This window comes from Macaca nemestrina, unplaced genomic scaffold (genome assembly GCF_043159975.1).
Source record: "Macaca nemestrina isolate mMacNem1 unplaced genomic scaffold, mMacNem.hap1 Scaffold_141, whole genome shotgun sequence".
Taxonomy (NCBI): domain Eukaryota; kingdom Metazoa; phylum Chordata; class Mammalia; order Primates; family Cercopithecidae; genus Macaca; species Macaca nemestrina.
Window position 1 is genome coordinate 1,144 of NW_027257624.1, and position 20,505 is coordinate 21,648.

At 45.8% G+C, this 20,505-nt stretch overlaps 1 protein-coding gene across 1 annotated transcript; it reads left to right on the forward strand.

The window, feature by feature from the left end:
• Nucleotides 1-988: 988 nt before the first annotated feature.
• LOC139361294 (disco-interacting protein 2 homolog C-like) lies at nucleotides 989-19,754 on the forward strand. The gene is made up of 4 exons (XM_071089906.1): nucleotides 989-992; nucleotides 1,479-1,688; nucleotides 4,174-4,308; nucleotides 14,520-19,754. The coding sequence occupies exons 1-4, from the start codon at nucleotides 989-991 to the stop codon at nucleotides 14,576-14,578; spliced, it is 408 nt and encodes a 135-aa protein (XP_070946007.1). The 3' UTR covers nucleotides 14,579-19,754.
• The last annotated feature ends 751 nt before the right edge of the window (nucleotides 19,755-20,505 follow it).

Here is a 20,505-nt window from a genome sequence, read left to right on the forward strand (position 1 = left end):
GAGGCAGGAGAATCGCTTGAGCTTGGGAGTGAGAGGTTACTGTGAGCTGAGATCATGCCACTGCACCCCACCCTGGGCAACAGAGCAAGACTCTGTCTCAAAAGAAAAAAAAAGCAAGATGATAGAGAATTTTCAGGCTCCTAATATTGTTGCTTGTCTAACAAGTAAACTTTTAAAAAAATTCCCAGACAGCATAAGTCGTGTGACAGTGGTAATAAGTGTGAATATTGTTTGCTATTATTGTCTTTTAAGAAGCAATCCTGTGTCTTAAGATTATTTGCTGTGACTCCTCCTCTCACCCAATGATCTGGAGCTGCTCACCTGAGCCGGCGCCTCCCATCACTCACCTGTAGGTAGGATTCTGAGTGTCATTCTTACGTTGAAGTTTAACAAATACACCAGCAATGTATTCTCAAAAACCTTGGTACTGCATGAAAAGTTATTAAATGAAAAATGTTCTCCTGAATTATAGTGAAAAAATGGATGTATTTTATCATAATCCAAGATATCCAATTTGTACAGATAGAAAAATCAATAATGAGAATGTATAAGAAACGAATACTGTAAAGGTGATTAGATTTGTGTGCAAAATGTGACATGAGGGTTTGTCGTGTGTCCCGGAGGAAAACGGGGAGGTGGAGAGGCCGCTCCATGTGAGGCACATTCTGCTTTCTCTCCTGTTACCATCACCAGCGTCTTGATCCTTAGAGAGCTGCATGGGTATCGAACACACCGAGGTAGAAATCCATCACCCTCATGGGTATCGAACACACCGACACAGAAATCACCTGCATGGGTATCTGACACACTGATGTAGAAATAAATCAGCTGCATGGGTATCTAACACACCAACGTAGAAATAAATCAGCTGTATGGGTATCTAACACACTGACATAGAAAGAAATCAGTTGTATGGGTAACTAACACACAGACGCAGAAATCACCTGCATGGGTATCTAATACACCGATGTAGAAATAAATCAGCGGTATGGGTAACTAACACACAGATGCAAAAATCACCTGCAAGGGTATATAACACAAACACCAACGTAGAAATAAATCAGAGCCCAGAAGAGCATCTCAGGACTAACCAGGGCTAAACATAGTCACACTGAGACTCCTGAGAGCCGCACAGGCCCTCCGCCTCCCCTTGCCCTCTCTCTTTCTGACTGACACAAGAAAACACTTGGTTTCTTCCCAAACTGCTGTGTAGAGGAAATGTGTCAGTGCATCTTTGAGATGACAGTATCAAACATCTTATAGCATGTTTGTATAAGGTGCTTTAGAAGAAAAATTCATTATGCTAAAATAAATGGCTCATTATCTGAAAAGTGGTTTAAATTCTCAAGAGTGTCTACGGCAAAAAGTCATTAAACAACTGTTCAGACTTGGGTGAAGTAGATCTGTGTTGGAGGGACTGAGATTGTGGTGCATGTTTTTGCTGCAATATGCAGCAAATCGCCTTTCTTCTTACACAGATACCTCTTCTGGCTCCGAAGATGAAGGCTCATTGCAGGGGGACTCCCAGGGCACCCCGACCTCCAGCCAGGGCAGCATCAACATGGAGCACTGGATCAGTCAGGCCATCCACGGCTCCACCACGTCCACCACCTCCTCGTCCTCTACGCAGAGCGGGGACAGCAGAGCTGCCAACAGGGTGGCGGATGTCATGGCCCAGACCCACATGGGTGAGCACGCTTCACAGTGTCTTTCTGTGCCTGTTGTCTAAATGCCTTTGCGTGTGCACGTTTTTCTCTGTTTGCATCGTGGCTGTGGAATCCCTTAGTGGAAAGAGCGCAGAGCCCCTCTGGCCCCTGGGGTGCTTTGGTTGGATTGTTTCCGGAAGATGCTTTACTGCTTCTCATGCCCAGGTCCCTCCCACAGCTGGAATTCCAGGGGCCTTATTACTGGGGAATCCCGCAGCCATATCCGAATTCCAGGGGCCTTCTGCTTATAAGTCCTTTTGTGTTCCTGGGGAATCCTGCAGCCATATCCGCTTCCAACTTTTCTTCTCACTTATGCTTCTGCGTGAAACCTTAACAGTCCCAGTCAACAGGACAGGGTTTTAAAGTGTGCTTCTCCTGACCACGGGAGTCATTTAAGGAAATGAGGGCTTTAAGCACGGCCGCTTTACGCTGCTGTCTGCCACAGGTGTTCAGATTTCTTGGGCGTGGCGCACTGTTTTGTGTAGGTTCTATGACAAGGGAGATCCTCTGTATTAGAAAAAGAACGAAGTTAGGATCACTGCCCCACAACGTTTGAAGATGTCGTGGAAAAGGAGTGAAGTGAGAATTAATAGAGGTAGAGTCGACGCGTGGGGGAGCCACGATGAGCCTCGCGTCGCTCTGCCTTTGAATGGTTCAGGAGTAAATGTTTTCCATCAAGTATGGGACTTGGGTTGAATAGGATTTGGTGTGTGTCTCTATTAAAGCAGTAACCGGAGACGACTGTGTACCACGTCGCCGATAACGGAGCACGAGCCACAGGCTCAGACCCTCCCGGCACCAGCTACCACAGGAAAGCCTGATCTCTGCAAAACCCTCAGTGGGAAGCAGGTGGACGTCATGTGTGATCAGATAGCCCACAGACACCCCAGAACCCCAGAATGTTCACTTCTAGATCACTGACTCCTTGACACCCAGAGGCGTTTAGGATTGACTTGGGTCCCAGCCCCTTCGGTGCTCACTGACACTGAAAGCGTCAGCTGTTTTCTGTCTGGAACAGGAGTTTGCTGTCAGGAGAGCTGGGTCTGTCTCACTTTTCCCAATAACTGCTGCTGGGATCTTGAAGTCCCTTCTCCTGCTTTAGGCTTTGAGTGAGGGGAAAAAAATTGAAAAAAATAATTTTTCTCTCTCAACTGTTGTGAGTATAAAGGAGAAAACAGAAATACTCTTTAAAAGTTTGCGAAGTAGTACTCAAATGAAAAGCAGTATTAAACTTCAGTTTGACACAGTTTCAGGAACATGTACACTCGTTTATGTGAATTAATAGCCCTACTTGAAATCACAGTAGGCTAAACATTGAACAGAAATGTGTGACTGTTACATATTTTTCCATAATAAAATTCCATGTGTATATTGGATCGCAGGATAGTGGCCGAGGCTCTGCCAGACGAGAACGGGGAGGCCAGACACCACCTCTGCCACTTGGTGGAAGCATTTGTATCCTCAGATCTTATTCAATTTTAAGAAAATGCACAGAATCTTACCAAGGAAAACACATATTTTTGAATAAATGAATCACTGCACTTGGGCCTCCCTTTGTGGGTTTACCCTTTCAATACTGGAGGAAGTTTTAGTACAAAGAATTAATGTATCCAAACTATGAGGGGCTCCTAACTCACGTACATCAGGGCTCAGTGTGACCCAAATGTAACTCTAGGGTGATCGCGTTCCGGTAATTTCTAATTGGGCACAAAGATAATCCTCCTAGACTATCTGGAAATTTTCTATAAGTTTGGGAATTTTTTGGAAAAGCCGTGACAAAATAATGAAACTTGAAGAGGAGAAATATTTTGTGTGGCAAAAGAAGAGAAGTAAAAAGTCAGATGTGCATTTGACCTTCTGAGATAATCAGAAGCCTGTGAATGAGAACTTAGCATCTGTGACCACGTGTGCGTGTGAGTGTTCTAAGGAGTCCAGTCACAACATAGTCACACTGGCCAACCCCCCCCCCCAGACCCTACATGGTCATAGCCATTACTATTCCCATTTGATGAAGAAACTGAGGCATGGAGAGCTTAAGGGACATCCCCAAATCCCCAGAAGTTTCCAGAGCTGGGTTTCCATTTCCAGGCCCTGGGCTCCAAAGCGCGAGTAAAGCCCTGGGCTGTGTGGACGGTGGCCGACAGGAAACGGGACCCTTCCATGAACACACACACGCTTCCTGGCACCCTGCCATTGCCGGTCTAACGTTATTCTAGTTAAAACGCCGCTGACGTGGCTCCTATTAGGAAATTGAGGTTTCACTAAACTCTGCTCCATTTTCGGCAACATGAGTTATGCTGGGGTCCCCCTTTGTGCCGGATGTGTGTGGCAGACGTGGCTGAGATCGGCTTTGGCTTCTCACGGCACCCCCAGACCGCGCTCCGGTCTCTTCCTGAGCTATGGCTTGCTCAACCTGCAGAACAAACGCCACAACCACCAGAAACACTCATGATGTGCTTCTTTACAGATAATCATTCTGCACCTCCTGATGTAACCACGTACACCTCAGAGCACTCCATACAGATGGAGCGACCACAGGGTTCCACGGGGTCCCGGACAGCGCCCAAGTACTGCAACGCCGAGCTCATGGAGACCGGGAATGGTACGTCCCAAAGCAGAGATGTGTTTTTTTTCTGGGAAACGGTTTGTGCTGATGTCCCGTTCTGTGCCCGTGACTGGGTGTGTTTCTTCCTGGGGTACAATCTGCTGCCATTTTATCTGCTGAATAACTAACAGTGGTTCAGCAGCTGAGAAATTCTTGCACAGGTGTTAAGACCGTGAACAGTCACTTAGAAAAGCAAGAAGAAGTTAAATGTACAACAGAATTACTGTCAGATGGGCCGGTATGTTGCTTTAGACTTCGGAGGAAAGAGGGTCTTTTTATCCATGTTGGACAGAGATGTCAGCGACTTGGTAACAGGCTGTGGCCGAGGGCTGCTTCTTCCTTCCTGTGGCCTGGTCTTGTTATGTTCTGATTACAGCGGCGGTTTGTATCACCTAGCCGCTGTTCTATTTAAGTCTTAGTCCTTCCCCGGAGTCATAAAAGTCAGTGTAGAACCTAGCAGTGAATGAAATACAATGCCCCCGTGTGAAGCCTCATCGAGCAGCCTTGGAATGGCATACTCTTGCAGTGCACGGGACTCGCAGGCGGACAAGGAGGCCTCTCCGAACCCCAACAGGTAGACAGGGAGGACTATCGGAGCCGCGACAAGCACAGTGGACAGGGAGGCCTGTGTGGACACAGTGGACAGGCACAGTGGCCAGGGAGGACAGCGTGGTTGTGTGGATCCACAGGACACTGTGGCGTCCAAGCACGCGCTCCCAGAGGAGAGGACCCTGTGGGAGCTGATGCTGGGAGCAGGCTGAGATTCCAGCGAGTAAGACTCCCTGTGACGTGCACAGCTGCCATCTGCGCAGCAGCTCCTGATGCCAAGATGGTCGTGCGATAAATGCACAAAGCACATCTCCAGCAAAAAGCCGCCGAGTGTCCACATCCAGGATATCCACCGAGGTGGCTTTTTAGTGTTAATACGATGAATGTGAGCAGCAGGTGGTCTGCTTTCTGGGTATGTGTGACTGTGCCACTGCAGTTTTGTTCTCATGTCTTGATGAGCATGAACGGTTCCTGACGAGGGTAGGTAAGGATGCTGTGACCTGAGACTCTGCAGTATTGTAGCTTGAGGAACCAAGGAGTTTTTCTGTCTTGCAAACCTGTCAGGGAGGATGTTCCAGGCTGGTGACTGCTCCATGAGGTATTCAGAGATCCAGGTTCCTTTCAGACTCCTGCTCTGTGTTCCCACGGACACGGCTGTCCTTGCTGTGGTTGGGACTGGGTGATTGCCATGCTGGCGGGGGAGGGTTAAGGCGAGAGTGGCCATGATTTACCTAATCTACATAATGACAGGGAGCCTGGGAGTAAAGTGTAGCCATGGCCTGGAGGATGGATGATGGATGTTGGTGAACGGGCTGGCTGCACTCACCGCAGATGGCCCCAGGGATGGGAAGGACGACTGATTATGCCATTCAATGGTACCTGGTTCTTTCAGATTTGGCTTCCTTATGGATTTTCTGCTGTAAAGAGGAGAGAGCCTGTGGTTCTAGGCCAAACATTTCACTCATCTCGTAGCATCTTGTATCCCTTAGCCAACATTTTTGTCAAGTTTCAGAAGTCCTATCAAACTGGCAAGCATTTCTCAGTTTGGTTTAATCATTGGATTTTATATCTGTGTCTGCATGTCTATTTTACATCTATGTGGTTATTTGACACTCTGTAGTACCTTTGTAATAGGTTCTATTTGGTGGAAGTTACTCTCAACAAACCTTGCTGCTACTTGAATTTTCAAGGTTGCAAGTAGAAAGGAGGGAATAAAAACCACATCTTCTCTAATTTTAAAATTTGTTGTTCCTCAAATCACACCAGAAGTACAGATACTACAAATTATAAAAGCAGTCAGAATCAAGGTTAAGAGATTTCTGGGTGATTCTGGCTGATCAGCAGTATTTGCTGAGGTGTGTGCAGCAGAGCAACATGCCAAGAAGCCCGGCACGGGGGAGAGTTGGAAGGCCAGGCTGTGACTTCGGAGGTGCTGTTGCCTCAGGAAGAGGAGCTAGATGTAGAGAGGATAAATGGCCACAGGTGTGACCACCGCCGTCCTTGCCGCGGTCCGGGGGCCTTTGTATGGGGCCCTTTGTATGGGGCCCTTTGTGAGCTGAGTTATGAACCAGATGAAGGCTGTGCAGGCGTGTGAGAATCCAGGCCAGACTCGATGGGTGGAGGCTTGGCAGAGGTGAGGGGCCAGACAGCCTCGCTAAATGTGCAGTGGGTCACTGCAGACAGTGCCCATCAGTCACCAGACAGACCGGCTTGATCTTCAGCCCCCATGGCAGCTGCCTCTACCTGTCTGCCTCCACCTTCTGAGTCCTATAGGCGTCGCAAATGTGTGGTTTTTAAACAGATTTGGATGAGTTGTTTTCTGCACAACACACTTTGACAGACGGAGGCTGGTTCTCCACAGTGGCACCAGGGACTTGGCAGGGACTGGTGGGACAGAGCCTCAGAGCACAGCACCAGCTCCCTGGGCGAAGACGGTGCCTGTGGGACGGAAGAAAGAAGAGGCACACAGTGCTGAGGCGTGAACTCTAGTTTGCTCTTAGACATGACACACATGCCTTCTGGAAGTTTGCATGAAGCACTGCTAAAGCCACCAGTGCGGACAGGTCCTTAGATCAGGAGACTCAGAACACAGTTGTATTTGAAATCCTTCACATGCTGCAGTCTCTTCAAAGAGGACTACAAGTCATCTCTAATAATGTTGTAAAATTAATTTTTTATTAAGTGCCATGGCTTTTTTTTTTTTTTTTTTTTTGGTGGGGTAGGGCCGGTGTGTGACAGTAAAACAATAGATGCAGTGACACAGCTGGTGGGTGTTGGTTCTGGGCCCCAGTTGGGCAGTTGTATGAAAAGAAACCGAAAAGTCTCTACAGTGGTATGAACTGAAACACCTGGATTATGTGTTTTCATGTATTTGACATAAATGCACACATTCGTACACTAAACACATATTTTTCTATATGTAATAAAATTCACACCTTTAAATAGTTAACATATATTTTATTTTAGGACCTCCCCCATGATGTGAAGACTAATAGCCACTCCCTCTCCCCCCCCGGATATTAAGAGCCACATCGCAGGGCAGTGAGGCACCCCCCGCGAGGTGGGGACTAATCGCCACCCCCTCTCCCCCTCTGGCTATTAGAAGTCACCTCGCAGGGGGGTGAGGCACCCCCCACAAGGTGGGGACTAATAGCCACCCCTTCTCCTCCCGCTGGCTATTAGGGGCCATGGTGGACTCACAGCCTGTTTGATATTGTGAGTAATATCATCTCCCCCTCTGGAAATTATGAACTCTTTCACAGATGGGTGTATACTCTGTGTGTACACCGTCAGAGGGTGTACACCCGTCTGTATTGGGAGTAATATCATCCTCTTCCTCCCTGAATGTTAAGAAGAATATCCCAGGATTGTTTCTACTCCCTGCATTATTGGGTGTCATATCCTCCTCTCCCACGTGGAAATGAGAAACAATATCACTGGGGGCGTGTACACCTTCTGTAACATTTAAAGTAATATCATCCCCTTCCCTCCAGGATCATGGGAACAATATCCTGGGGGGTGTACACTTTCTGCCATATAGGTCATAATATCATCCCTCCCACCTTGAAACATTATGAAGGACCATCTCACACGGGGTGTACAACCCTTGGTGCGATATTGGGAATGCAATTATCCTTTTCCCGGCATATTTGGAAAAATATCAGAGTGAGTGTACCCCTCCTGCCATATAAGGATTACTATCCTCTTCTTCCTTTCTGGATATTAGAAAGAAGATCACACGTGGGTTTGCACTTTCTTCGATATCTGGAGTCATGTCATCCTCTCTTGTCTTGAATGGCAAGAACAATGCCTTGGGGGGGATGTACACACCCTGTCATATTGGGAGTAATATTACACTCTCCCCTCCTTGATAATTAGGAACAACATCCCATGCTCTCTGTCCCTGGATATTAGGAACAACATCACAGGTAGGTGTACACCCCCTGTGGTATTAGGAGTAATAATATGATTATTGAACATCCATGATTGATATTAACAATTATCAATGATACTATTAATAGGATACCGTTATTATGGATAATTATTTTAAATATATGATTATGCATGCTTAAAATAATTGTTAATATTGTTTTATTACCATCACTTAGTATTAAGTAACATTAATTGCTGATATCATTATTTTATTAATGGTGATATTACTATTGATTATTAATGCTAATCATTAACATTTTTAACTAGTATATTACTATCTTTATTGTGATTATTAATATTGATGATTACTCTTAATTTTTCTTATACTTATTAATAATTAATAGACTTGTTCGTGATATCCGGCGGGGAGAGGATGATATCACTCCCAATATCGAAGAAAGTGTACACCCCACTATGATGTTATTCCTAACAGCCAGGGGGTAGAGGATGACATTATTGAAACTATGGCAGTGGGTGTACATCCCTTCGGTCGTCTTGTTCCTTATATCCTGGGTGGGAGAGGATGATACGACTCCCAATATGGCAGGGGGCATAGACCTCCCCCGTGATATTGTCCCTAACATCCAAAGGTGGAGAGGATGATATTTCTTCTGATTTCACAGGGGGTGTACACCACCCCTATGATATGGTTCCTAATATCCAGGGGGTGAGAGGATGATATTAGTCTCCATATTGCAGGAGGTGTACACTCCCTAGTGATATTGTTCCTAATATCCAGGGAGGGAGAGGATGATATCACTCCCAATATCGCAGGTTCCCTATATCCTGGGAGGGAGACGATGATACTAGTGGCAATATCGCAGAGGGTGTACACACCCACTGTGATACTGTTTCGAATATCCAGAGGCAGAGAAAATGATATGACTCCCAATATCACAGGGGGTGTACATCCTCCTGTGATATTGTTTCTTACATTCAGGGAGAGAGGATGATATTACTCCCAATATCACAGGGGTTGTACACACCTCCTGCGATATTGTTCCTAATATCCTGAAGGGGAGAGCATATTACTCTCAATATGGCAAGGGGTGTATACTTCTTTTGTAATATTGTTCTTAATATCCGTGATGGGAGAGGATGATATGACTCCCAATATCGCAAGAAATGTACAGCTGCCTGTGATAGAGTTCCTAACATCTAGGTGGGGAGAGGATGATATTACTGCCCATATCTCACGAGTTGTAAAACCCCTTCGATATTTTGCCTACAATCCCGAGGGGAGAGGATATTATTCCCGATAACGAAGAAGGTATACACTCCCCTGTGACACTATGCCCAATATCCACATTGGGAGACGATGACATTACGCCCAATATCACAGGGGATGTACACCCACCCTGGGATATTGTTCCTTGTATTGAGAGAGGGAGAAGATGCTATTGCTCCCAGTAACGCAGGGGCTGTGGCTGTACACCCCTCCTGTGACATTGTTCTTAATATCCTAGGGAAGAGACGATGATACTACACCCAATATTTCATGGGCTGTACAGTGTCCGCTCAGAGATGTGTGGGGCTCTCTTACACAGGTAACTCCTTCTCTAACTTTAGCCACATGCTGGTCATCCAGGGGCCTCCTAAAATCCAGGAGCATAAAACCAAGTGGAATTTCTGAGAACCAAAGATGGTACATGGCTCTGGTTGGGCTGCCACAGGCAGTTTTGTGAAAAGACAGATGTATTTCTCATAGTCCTGGAGTCTGGAGGTCCAAGGTCAAGGTGAGTTCAGGACTGGCTCCTCCTAAGGCATCTCTCCTTGACTGTCAGATGGCATCTTCTCTTGTGTTCTCGTGCGGTTGTCCCTCTATAGATGTCTGTGTCCTGATCTCTTCTTACAAGGGCATCAGTTCTAATGACTTCGTTACCTTAATCACCTCTTTAAAAGGCCTATCTCCACATACAGACACATTCTGAGGTCCTTGATTAGGACTACAACCTGGGAATCTTGGTGTATGCAATTAAACCTGAAGCAGATGGGGTCTTATAACCTGTGTCACCCAAGCTCATGCCAGAGCCCCATGAGGTAGCCCCAGGTCCCCCCTTTGATATGGTTTAGCTGTGTCCCCAACAAAATCCTGTCTTACATTCTCGTGTGTTGTGGGAGGATGGAAGTGACAATTTGACAGCAGAGAAGACAATTGCTCCCAGGGAGGAGAGAGGGGACCCCAGACCTCCGAAGTTTGGAGGGTCCCAGGCCCTGGGCAGAGCAGGCAGCCCCACCCCTGTGACACCCCTGACGATGGCTCAGGAGTCGGAAAAGGTGGAATCATATGTAGAGGCTGGTTGGGGAGATAGGAAGTTGTCGAATGAGTTTTTAAATATTTCCATCAAAATTCTTACTGCACCCTTGGTGTTGGTGGGGACCAGTGGCTTCTCCATGTGCCTGGCTTCTTCCTGGCTCTGACTCTGGGAGCCTGGCCTGGCCTAGGGCTGCTGGTTGGATTCATTGCTGGCAGCAAGTGGAAGGTGGAGGAGGGAGAGGAGCTGTCCTCACTCCTCTCTTACTCATGCCTGTCCACGTTAGCAGCCCCTCCCCAGGCATCCCTTGCCCATGATCTGGGGAGTGCTATTCTCACTTCCCTTGGGCCCTGCCCACCGATCTCCAAAGAATCCCGTCAGTGACTCCTTTTAATCACCTCTTTGCCTGTGACAAAGTCTTCTGGGACCTCCTGACTGATACAAGGGGAAGCCTGGCTATCTGTGCAACTTGTAAAAGTGAAGTGAGTCATTCACACTGACATGTATCTACAAGTCACACAGCTTTGCAACTGGAGTGACTTTAAGCTCATCTAACCAAACCTTCCATGACAGATGAGTACACCCAGAATCATAGGATAGAAGTGACTTGCTCCCATCTGCGTCGGCCACGCTGAGACTCAATCGCGGAGTCTAGCAAAGCACACTTCGTCCTCCCTTAGAAGGAAGATCCTGCCCGCACGGCTCACCTCCACCTACCCTAGGTCTCCCCCACCCTCCCTTAGAGGGAAGCTCCTGCCAGCGTGGCTCACCTCCACCTACTCTAGGTCTCCCCCACCCTCCCTTAGAAGGAAGGTCCTGCCAGTATGGCTCACCTCCACCTACCCTAGGTCTCCCCCACCTTTCCTTAGCAGGAAGGTCTTGCTGGCATGGCTCACCTCCACGTACCCTAGGTCTCCCCACCCTCCCTTAGAAGGAAGGTCCTGCCAGCATGGCTCACCTCCACCTACTCTGGGTTTCCCCCACCCTCCCTTAGAAGGAAGGTCTTAGAAGGCAGCACGGTTCACCTTCCCCTAACCTAGGTCTCCCCCACCCTCAGAGGGGAGTCTTTGGGTCAGTCAGAAGACTACTCCGGACATCTGTAAGAACAAATGGTTTCCAGCACAGTCCTTTCCTGGGGTCTGCATTTTCCCTCTGGGATGCTTGGAAGTTGAAGGGGTCAGGCAATTCAAGTTCTCCCCAGTATCTCAGGGGCCACTGACACACAGGAAAATGTGCTGCTCTGCTCGCTGTTTGGCTTTGATGGATGCAAATTTGTTCTAAATGAGCCTGACATTCATTAGCATGTAAACATATGTTACTGGTGGCGGCTCGCAGGGCCACATGCTGATGGATCTTGTGGGCTGTCCCCGTCGGACATCACCAGGCTGCCTGCGTCTGTGCTGCTTCTGGCTAAGGCTCCAGATGTTTTCGTGCACTGTGAAGTAGACATTTTAGCTACAGGGTTATGTTTTTTTCCACAAAAGAAACACAGACAAATCTGTGAAAAGAACTTGAGTTTATGTGCCGATCTACTGGAAGGAGACTCTTAGAATGTCAACTGCTCAGTGTCTGCTTTGACTCCCGGGCAGTTCTCTGTCCTGTGGCTCAGAGACTCTGTGGGGCTGAATTATACATTTGATTCCAGTTCTGCTCAATATTTCCCCACAAGTAGTGCTGTTGGTGCGACTGATGCCTTTAGAGATAGCTGCAGCAGGAACAGTCCAGAGAATAAAACACGCTATGCTAAAATATTTTGAGCTGAAGGCAATTAAGAAGCGCTCTGGCCTTCCCTCCATTTTCTGAAAAGCACACAACATAATCATATTATACAAAGACAAAAGTGCCCTTTCTCCCCTCTCTGCCAGAAAGGACGCAGGTCAATCTCTGTAGACAACTTCAGACCCTTATTCAGGAAACAGCACCAGAGGAATTTACACAAAAATCTATCATTTATTGGCCTTCCCACAATTTGTTGCCCCCAATGACCCAAAGTCCTTTTACTTTGTCTTGGCACTTCTAGAAACATTGATTATCCTTGTTGAAGATGTTACATAAAAGAAAGGTCTGAGCTGTCTCTCTGAGATTCCCTCATTCCCTGTGTATCTCCCATGTGTATATGAAATATACATGCTAATAAGCCTCCGTTTGCTTTTTGGGGGGTTCATCTGTCTTTTGTTATAGGAACCCCAACCAATGAAGCTAAGATGGGTGGAAGAAAAGATTACATTTTTCTCCGCTGTAGTAGCATTATTCTAGCAATAGCATTCTTTTTTTTTTTTTTTGTAGATTTCTGTTGAATACACACACACACACACACACACACACAGAGCAATGTAAAAAGAAAGAAGTGTGGGGAGTCCTGATGAAATTTTAAGTCCCAGAGATACCTAAATATGTTGAGAAGTTGTCTTTAAACATTGATTTTTTTCCCACATTTATTCTCATATTTTTGATATTTTTTTCTTCTGAGATACCATTTCTAGATTGTTTTCTCTACATTTCCTTGCAAGTCCGAGAGAGTATGCTGGTTAGTAGTGTGTCCAATGCACCACCTCTGTCCTTGTCAGTAAAGAAATGTAGTAATAGAGAGGGATGTGACAGTCACGCTACACAGAGATGGAAACACAGATATGAGGTAAATAAAAACACGTGAAAACCCAGCATTTCTGGAACTCTCACCTACTCCTGTGCCGATATTCATCCTTCAGCTCTGCCTCCATTCTTCCCTTCTTTTCTCATGCTATGGGGTCTGCTTTGGAAATGTTATCTACTTTCATTCTTCCAAAGTCAAGCTTCTAGCTTTGGTTGGAACTGCAGACCCATTTACTCATTCAGCAAATACTTTCTAAACACATGGATAGTCACTGAGAATACCGTGGTTCACCAACATGGCCGTGGCCCCTGCTCTCACGAACCTGCGGCCTGATGGGGAGAATGGGCACTAATATGACAATCACTCTAATGGGTTTCTGATGAAGAATTGAGGAAAGCGCACCAAAGAAAGGGAAGCGGGATTCTCTAAATTTATGCTGTAAAAGAATCTGGCGTATCTTGGGATGAGAGGTAGAAAACCGATGCATTCTGGAAAGTATGATCCCCTTGCAGTCTGGAGAGAAGTAGAGGTTGATTGTTGAGGGGGGTGGAGTGTAGGGACACCACGGTCTGAACAGAGATGGGGGTGCGTGCAGAATGCCTCTTGCAGCAGGAATCAGGCACGTTCAAGGAAGTAAACACGGGAGAAAGTGGCACAAGACAAGAATGAAGGCAGGCAGGCAGGGGCTGGGAGATGATGGTAGATGCTTTATTCTTTTAATAACAGCAATAGGATGCTGTTGAAAGCACTTGAGGGAGGTGGGGAAGTGGGTATGACATGTTTTGTGTTTGTAAAATTATCACATTGTCTTACCAAACTATACTCCCTATTTTTTATTTTTAAATTTTACTTTAAGTTCTTGGATACATGTGCAGGTCTGTTACATAGGTATACATGTGCCATGGTGGTTTGCTGCACCTGTCAACCCATCTAAGTTTTAAGCCCTGCATGCATGAAGTATTTGTCCTAATGCTCTCCCTCCTCTTGCCCCCACCCCCCAAGAGGCCCCCGTGTGTGTCGTTCCCCTCCCTGTGTCCATGTGATCTCATTGTACAACTCCCACTTATGAGAACATGTGGTGGTTGGTTTTCTGTTCCTCTTTTAGTTTGCTGAGAATGATGGCTTCCAGCTTCATCCATGTCCCTGTAAAGGACAGGAACCCATTCTTTTTTATGGTTGCATAGTATTCCGTGGTATATACGTGCCACATTTTGTATATCCAGTGTATCATTGATGGGCACGAGATATCCTCTTAACATGTGATCCAGCAATTGCACTCTTCGGTATTTATCCAAAGGAGTTGAAAACTTGTGTTCACAGAAAAACCTGCACGTGGACATTTATAGAAGCTTTAATCATAATTGCTAATTTTATTCCAGCTTTATTCATAATTGCTCAAACTTGGAGGCAACGAAGAAACCAAAATGTTCTTCACTAGGTGAGTGGATAAATAACCTGTGATATATCCAAACAATGGAATATTCTTTAGCACTGAAAGGAAGTGAGCTGTCAAGCCATGAAAAGACACGTAGGAACTTTAAACATGCACGGCTACACAAAAGAGGCCCATCGGAAAAGACTAAATACCGTAAGCTTCCAACTAAAGGACATTCTGAAATACTGTAAGCTTCCAACTAAAGGACATTCCGAAAAAGGCCAGACTATGGAGTGAAAATATTCGTGGTTCTCAGGTGTTGGGAAGAGGGAGAGATGATAAGGTGAACACGGAGATTTTTAGGATTTTAGTGCAACTGCTCTGTACGATGCTATCACGGTGGACACATGTCATGACATATTTGTTCAAACCCATAGAACCAGCACCAAGACAGAGCCCTCATGTAACCTGTGGACTCTGGGTGACAATATGTCAATGTAGGTCCTTCCATTATTACAAATGCTCCTTCTGGGCAGGAGTGTTGTTAGTGGGGGAGGCTGTGCACGTGGGGGAAGGGAAGGCATATAGAAGGACTCTCTGCACCTTTCCCTCAATTTTTCTGTGAACGTGAAACTGCCTAAAAGATAAAGTGTGTTTTTAAAAAATAAAGGAAAAAAAGGAAACAAAAAGTCCTCAGAAAAATCAAAGGAGAAAATGATCACACTGGGTGCTTCAGGTCAAAATGGAAGAACAAGGGCTGTATTTACCATCCCACCTGATGACTTTTTTCTCACTGCTTTTCAGCATTATTTTTGGAGTCTAGTCAGTGCAATAAGGCAAGTTGAAATATATAAAATGCACCCTTATTAGAAAATAAGATTTAAAACTATCTGTATCTGCAGGTGACATGATCACCTGTGTGGAAAATCTGCTGAAATCACAAAAAGCCACTAAAACTAATAATAATAAATTACTTACTAATAAGTGAGTTTGGAAAGTTTGCAAGATACAAGCTAAACACATAAGCAATATTTATTTCTTCATACACTGGCAAAGAAATAATTGGAAATGGAAATTTACAAAGCAATCTTATTTATAGCACATCAAAACATGAAATCCTTCAGACTAAATCTGACAAAAGATGTGTAAGATCTATACACTGAAAAGCAGGCAGTGATGCTGAGATAAATTAAAGAACTAAATAAATGAAGTGATATACTCTGTTCATGGATCAGCAGGCTCAATATTGTTAAGATGTCAGTTCTGCGCTTGTGGATCAGAGGTTTAATGCAATTCCAATCAAAATCCCAGCATGATTTTATTTTTATTTTTATTTTCAGTAGAAATGAACTAGCGGATTCCAAAATATGTCCGGAAATTTAAAGAACCCAAAAGAGCTAAGGCAACTTGGAAAAAAACGGTGGAGGACTTACCTGAACTATAAAGATAGTGTGGTATTGCTATAATAAGAGAAAACTGGGTTAATGAAACCTCCTAGAGGGTCTAGTAATAATCTCACAAACACGTTACATATACATAGTGGATTTTTGAATAAAGGTTCAGAGACATTAAATTAGAGACAGGACGATAATGATGATAGAAGGATTAAATACCGTAGGCCAAAAAGAGAAAAAAGAGCTCCTGTTAAATATCTTCACATTGTTGGTGTCACTCATGCAATTCAATTCACATTTTGTGGGTCTAAAAGTTGAACAGACTTCTTCATTCTCTTTCCCCAATTCACTCCACAGAGATGCTGGTGTCTTTCAGTGGAACTTGGAAGTTTGCTATTCTTCTTAAAATGACTCTCTTAGATCCTGTTTATGCAAGAAGTTGTGGGACTGTAACTTACAAATACTGTTCTAAACCTTGGAATCACACGTTCCCCTTTTTCTCTACTTATCGTTTCTAATCAGTTTCCCATTTCCTCTTTCTTCTTCATATTTACACTGCATTCCTTTTAGTTCAGGCTCTTGTTACCCCACTTGATCTCTTGATGTGGTCACCTGAATGTCCTTCGTGTTCCAGCCTCCTGGAATCCTTCCTTCATGACCCTGCAGAACTGCCCTCCAGACCCGCAGGTGTGACCCGGAATCAAGGATCTCAAAGCCGAGTGGGATCTGAAAGGCTATCTAGACCAATCCTCCATTACAGACGTAAACCTTTTGATGACTTCACTTCAGAGCCCAAAATATTTGCACTGCAGGCAGAATCACCGAAATCACTTAATGTGATGTTCAGCTTTCCCGTGGTATTTTCCTCTCTGCATCTGCCTACTTTCGGTCAGCCATTTCTCACTCATGACACCGAACCCTTCGTTCACATCACATTATTGTTCTTCTCCACACACACTTATTTGTTTTCTGCCTGGGTTTTTTGTTACATTATTCCCTCTACTGGAAATACCATTTTGAAAGATCTGACTACAGAATTTTAACGTATTCCTCAGAATGACTCACATATCACATATTCGACCAAATGGCTGCAGATTCTGTCACCTCCTCTCTTATCCTACGGCAACCTGGAGAACGTTCTTCTCTTAGCCAATAGGATTTATCATGGTCCTTCTTTATCTCAACAATAGTTTAGCAGGACTGAGAACTGGGAAGTAGATTTTTTCTCCCAGGGGTGAGAACTGTCTTAGTTTAGCAGCTCTCCCTGGGTCTCCATTCTGGTTGTAGAAAAGCAGCCCATAGGGCACGGTGGGGAGGAGAAGAAGGGGAACTAAGCTGTGTTGCATGAAGATGGACAGTTGTGACCCTAACTCCGGGGTTGGGAGTTGAGGCCCCTAGGAAGGAGAAGCTGTAAGGATGAAGACGAGGCATAAAAAGTGATGGAGGCCGGGTGCGGTGACTCACGCCTGTAATCCCAGCACATTGGGAAGCCAACGTGGATGAATCACGAGGTCAAGAGTTCAAGACCAGTCTGACCAATATTGTGAACCCCTGTCTCTACCAAAAATACAAAAATTAGCTGGGTGTGGTGGCACATACCTGTAGTCCAGCTACTCGGGAGGCTGAGGCAGGAGAATCACTTGAACCTGGGAGATGGAGGTTGCAGTGAGCCAAGATCATGACACTGCACTCCAGCCTGAGTGACAGAGCGAGACTTCATCTCAAAAAAAAAAAAAAAAAAAAAAGATGCATAGTAACAAGACTGCCTGAGGAGAAGAGACAATCAGCAACCTTTTCCAGGGTGGGATGGCTGAAGACCCTTTAAGAACAAAGGTGTCTACTTTCCTTCTTTAGGATGCTCTATCGTGATTTAATGAACCCTCCCAATCTACTGTATTCAGTATTTGGCATGAGTCCATTTAGGGGAATTCTAGAAAACATAGCTGGCTGTTACCATCAGGTTAATGTAGATTGGGAGGTAGGGAAAAACCCCAGGAGACACGTAGGAAGGACAATACGTGAAAACAGAAGAAACTTGGAGTCAGTTCACCCTTCAAACAAAATCCAGTTTCCAGAAGACATTGTGAGGGCTGCTGGGTCTTCCTCGCCTGCAGATGGGGGATTCCAGATAATTATTATACTTGAATCTCACAGGATGGGGTGATCACCACCTGCTCTCAAATGGGATGAGTTACAATATCTTCTATCGGGAGGCGGTAAATAAGAGGTTAGGTACACGTCTGTAGTCATCACAATTTTGTCAAGATTGCTATTTTTACTTCCATGTCAGGAAAGATTCCAACATGTTTTAAAAGCTGCAAACTGAGCTGACTCCCATCCATGCTGTCATACCGACTTTGAGATTTCAATCCTCCTGAAGGCAGGAAACTTATTCCATTTGCTTTTATACCCTCCATAACACTAGTGAGCAAGTTTTGCTCAAAGGAACATGGAATATTTTGCTGACTCAAGGGGAAAAAGAAGAGACTTAAATGACACCATCACAAGTCAACTTTCAAGGAACAGAGACATATGTAGCATTAGCTGTCTCAGTCAAATCAACATAAACATGCACGTTTATCCTTTACATGGGGGTAAGACAGCAAACACAATTGAAAAAATGAGCCAAGTGTAAAAAATGTGTCACAAAGGGATGGATTTAGACAGGAGAGCAGTGAAGTAGGTTATAAAATGGTCAGCATAATCCATTTTAATGAATTATTAGCTGAAACATGCAAAGCATTTAGGATTTCTGGCAGAAGTGTACAAACACACCAAATGTTTGTCCGACATTTTCTTCACTGCCGCTGTCTTTCCACAGGGCTGGAGATGTTGTTGACCAACAGCCTTGGGAGGAGAGGTTGCAGCTGAGCCCACACCCTCTCAAACTCCTTCAGACTGTTTCTGTTTTTGTAGACTACTTTACCATTAACAAATCCTAAGATTTACTCAAGCAGTACAGCAGTCGTTGGCCAGAGTTCAAATTTCTGATTCGAAGGAATCTGCACTCTGCCTGCCAGGATCGACTATTAATGGCTTCGTCCGTAGAGGAGCTGTGTCTTTGCTCACTACGGAACAGTATTGAGGCTTCGAAAGGGGTATTTTGCTGGTCACCTCCTGGTCATCCTTCTGCTCACCAAGAACAGATACTGTTCTCAGCCCCTTACATTTACAAGGTCGTTTAATTCTCACAAAGCCCTTTCAGATAGATGCGACTATTACCCCCCTTTTACAGAGGAGGAAACCGAGAGGCAGAGGACATAGGTGAATTGTCCCAGATCACAGAGCTGGCCATGGAGCTGGGACTTGCACCCGGCCAGCCTGGCTCCAGAGTTCACTGCCCTCCTCCTGTACAGCACGTGTGACCTGCAGTAATCACCGCCCAAACAGGCAGGCACTGCGGATAGCCAAGCACACCTCTTCCGCCTTCAGCACGGAGGACGGTTCGTTTTCATTCTGGTGTTCAGCTCAGTTAGGACTGTGTTTATCACCACAAGGACACACAACCCAGAAAGCTCAGTTCACGTGCCATTGCCTTCTACGGTCATGGTTTTCTACTTGTTGGCCTCATTTTCCTGCGCACTTGGCCTGCTGGGACGTGAATGATGCGTTACTACTTCTACAGAATGCAGGTGAGCAGGTAGCATGGCAAGGTGGGTGATTAGATAAGATTTCCCGACAGCTGGAAGCTTGAGGGAGACCCACGGTGGCCCCTTGTTATTCGTGGACGAGCCGCCTCTGGGGTCGAGCGTGAGTCCCTCATCGCTGGTGCCAGGCGGTGTCACAGTTTTCAGCACCCAACAGCCAGGGCAGCTTCTCTCTGTCCAGCTCGCCCCGCCCCGCCCCGCCCCGCCCCGCCCCGCCCCGCCCTGCCCCTTTCCTTTAGTGAGAGAAGTTCTCTGACTCTTGGGATTTTGCAGTCAGAAGAGTGATCATTACAATTTTCATTCTGAATATTGTGGCCCTGCTGGACTGCGGTGCAACAGGCTCTTTCATGAAGATTGGCAGAGATGCTGACGGCTAGGGCATCGGGACCGAGGGGAGCGAGCAGGACTCATGGGATACAGCTCATAGAGAGAGGGAGCCTTAGAAATGTGAGGCTGCTCTTCACATGGCCGCACTCTCTCCTGTGTCCTCCGTGGAACCTGTGGAGGGGGCGTTAGGCGCTGGCGCTCTCCGGGGCGTGAGCTCAGTCAGCAAGAGAACATCTGCCTTCCCACCCCCATCTCTGCAGCTGGTTCCTTTGCAGTTTTGATTTTTAGAATGAACGCAGCAACCTGCCCCATTCTGCTGATGCTGCAAAAAGGAGCTGGAAAAGAACGTGCACAGCTTCTCCAGTCTTAGCATTTGTTACCTTGTAGTTTGGGAAACTTTGCTGCCCCAGTACAAGAGTGTGCTGAGGATTCTATTATCCTGCTAGATTCTCCCAGGAGGTGAAGTTGAAAACGAGCTAGATGCGCTCTCTGTCTCTGTTTCTCTTGTCTGTCTCGTCTGCCTGTTTCTCTGTTCCCCTTTTCCTCTCTTTCTTTCTTTCTCCCTCCCTCCCTTCCTCCCTGGCTATTGCTGCAAAGAATATTCTTGAATTTGTTTCTCCAT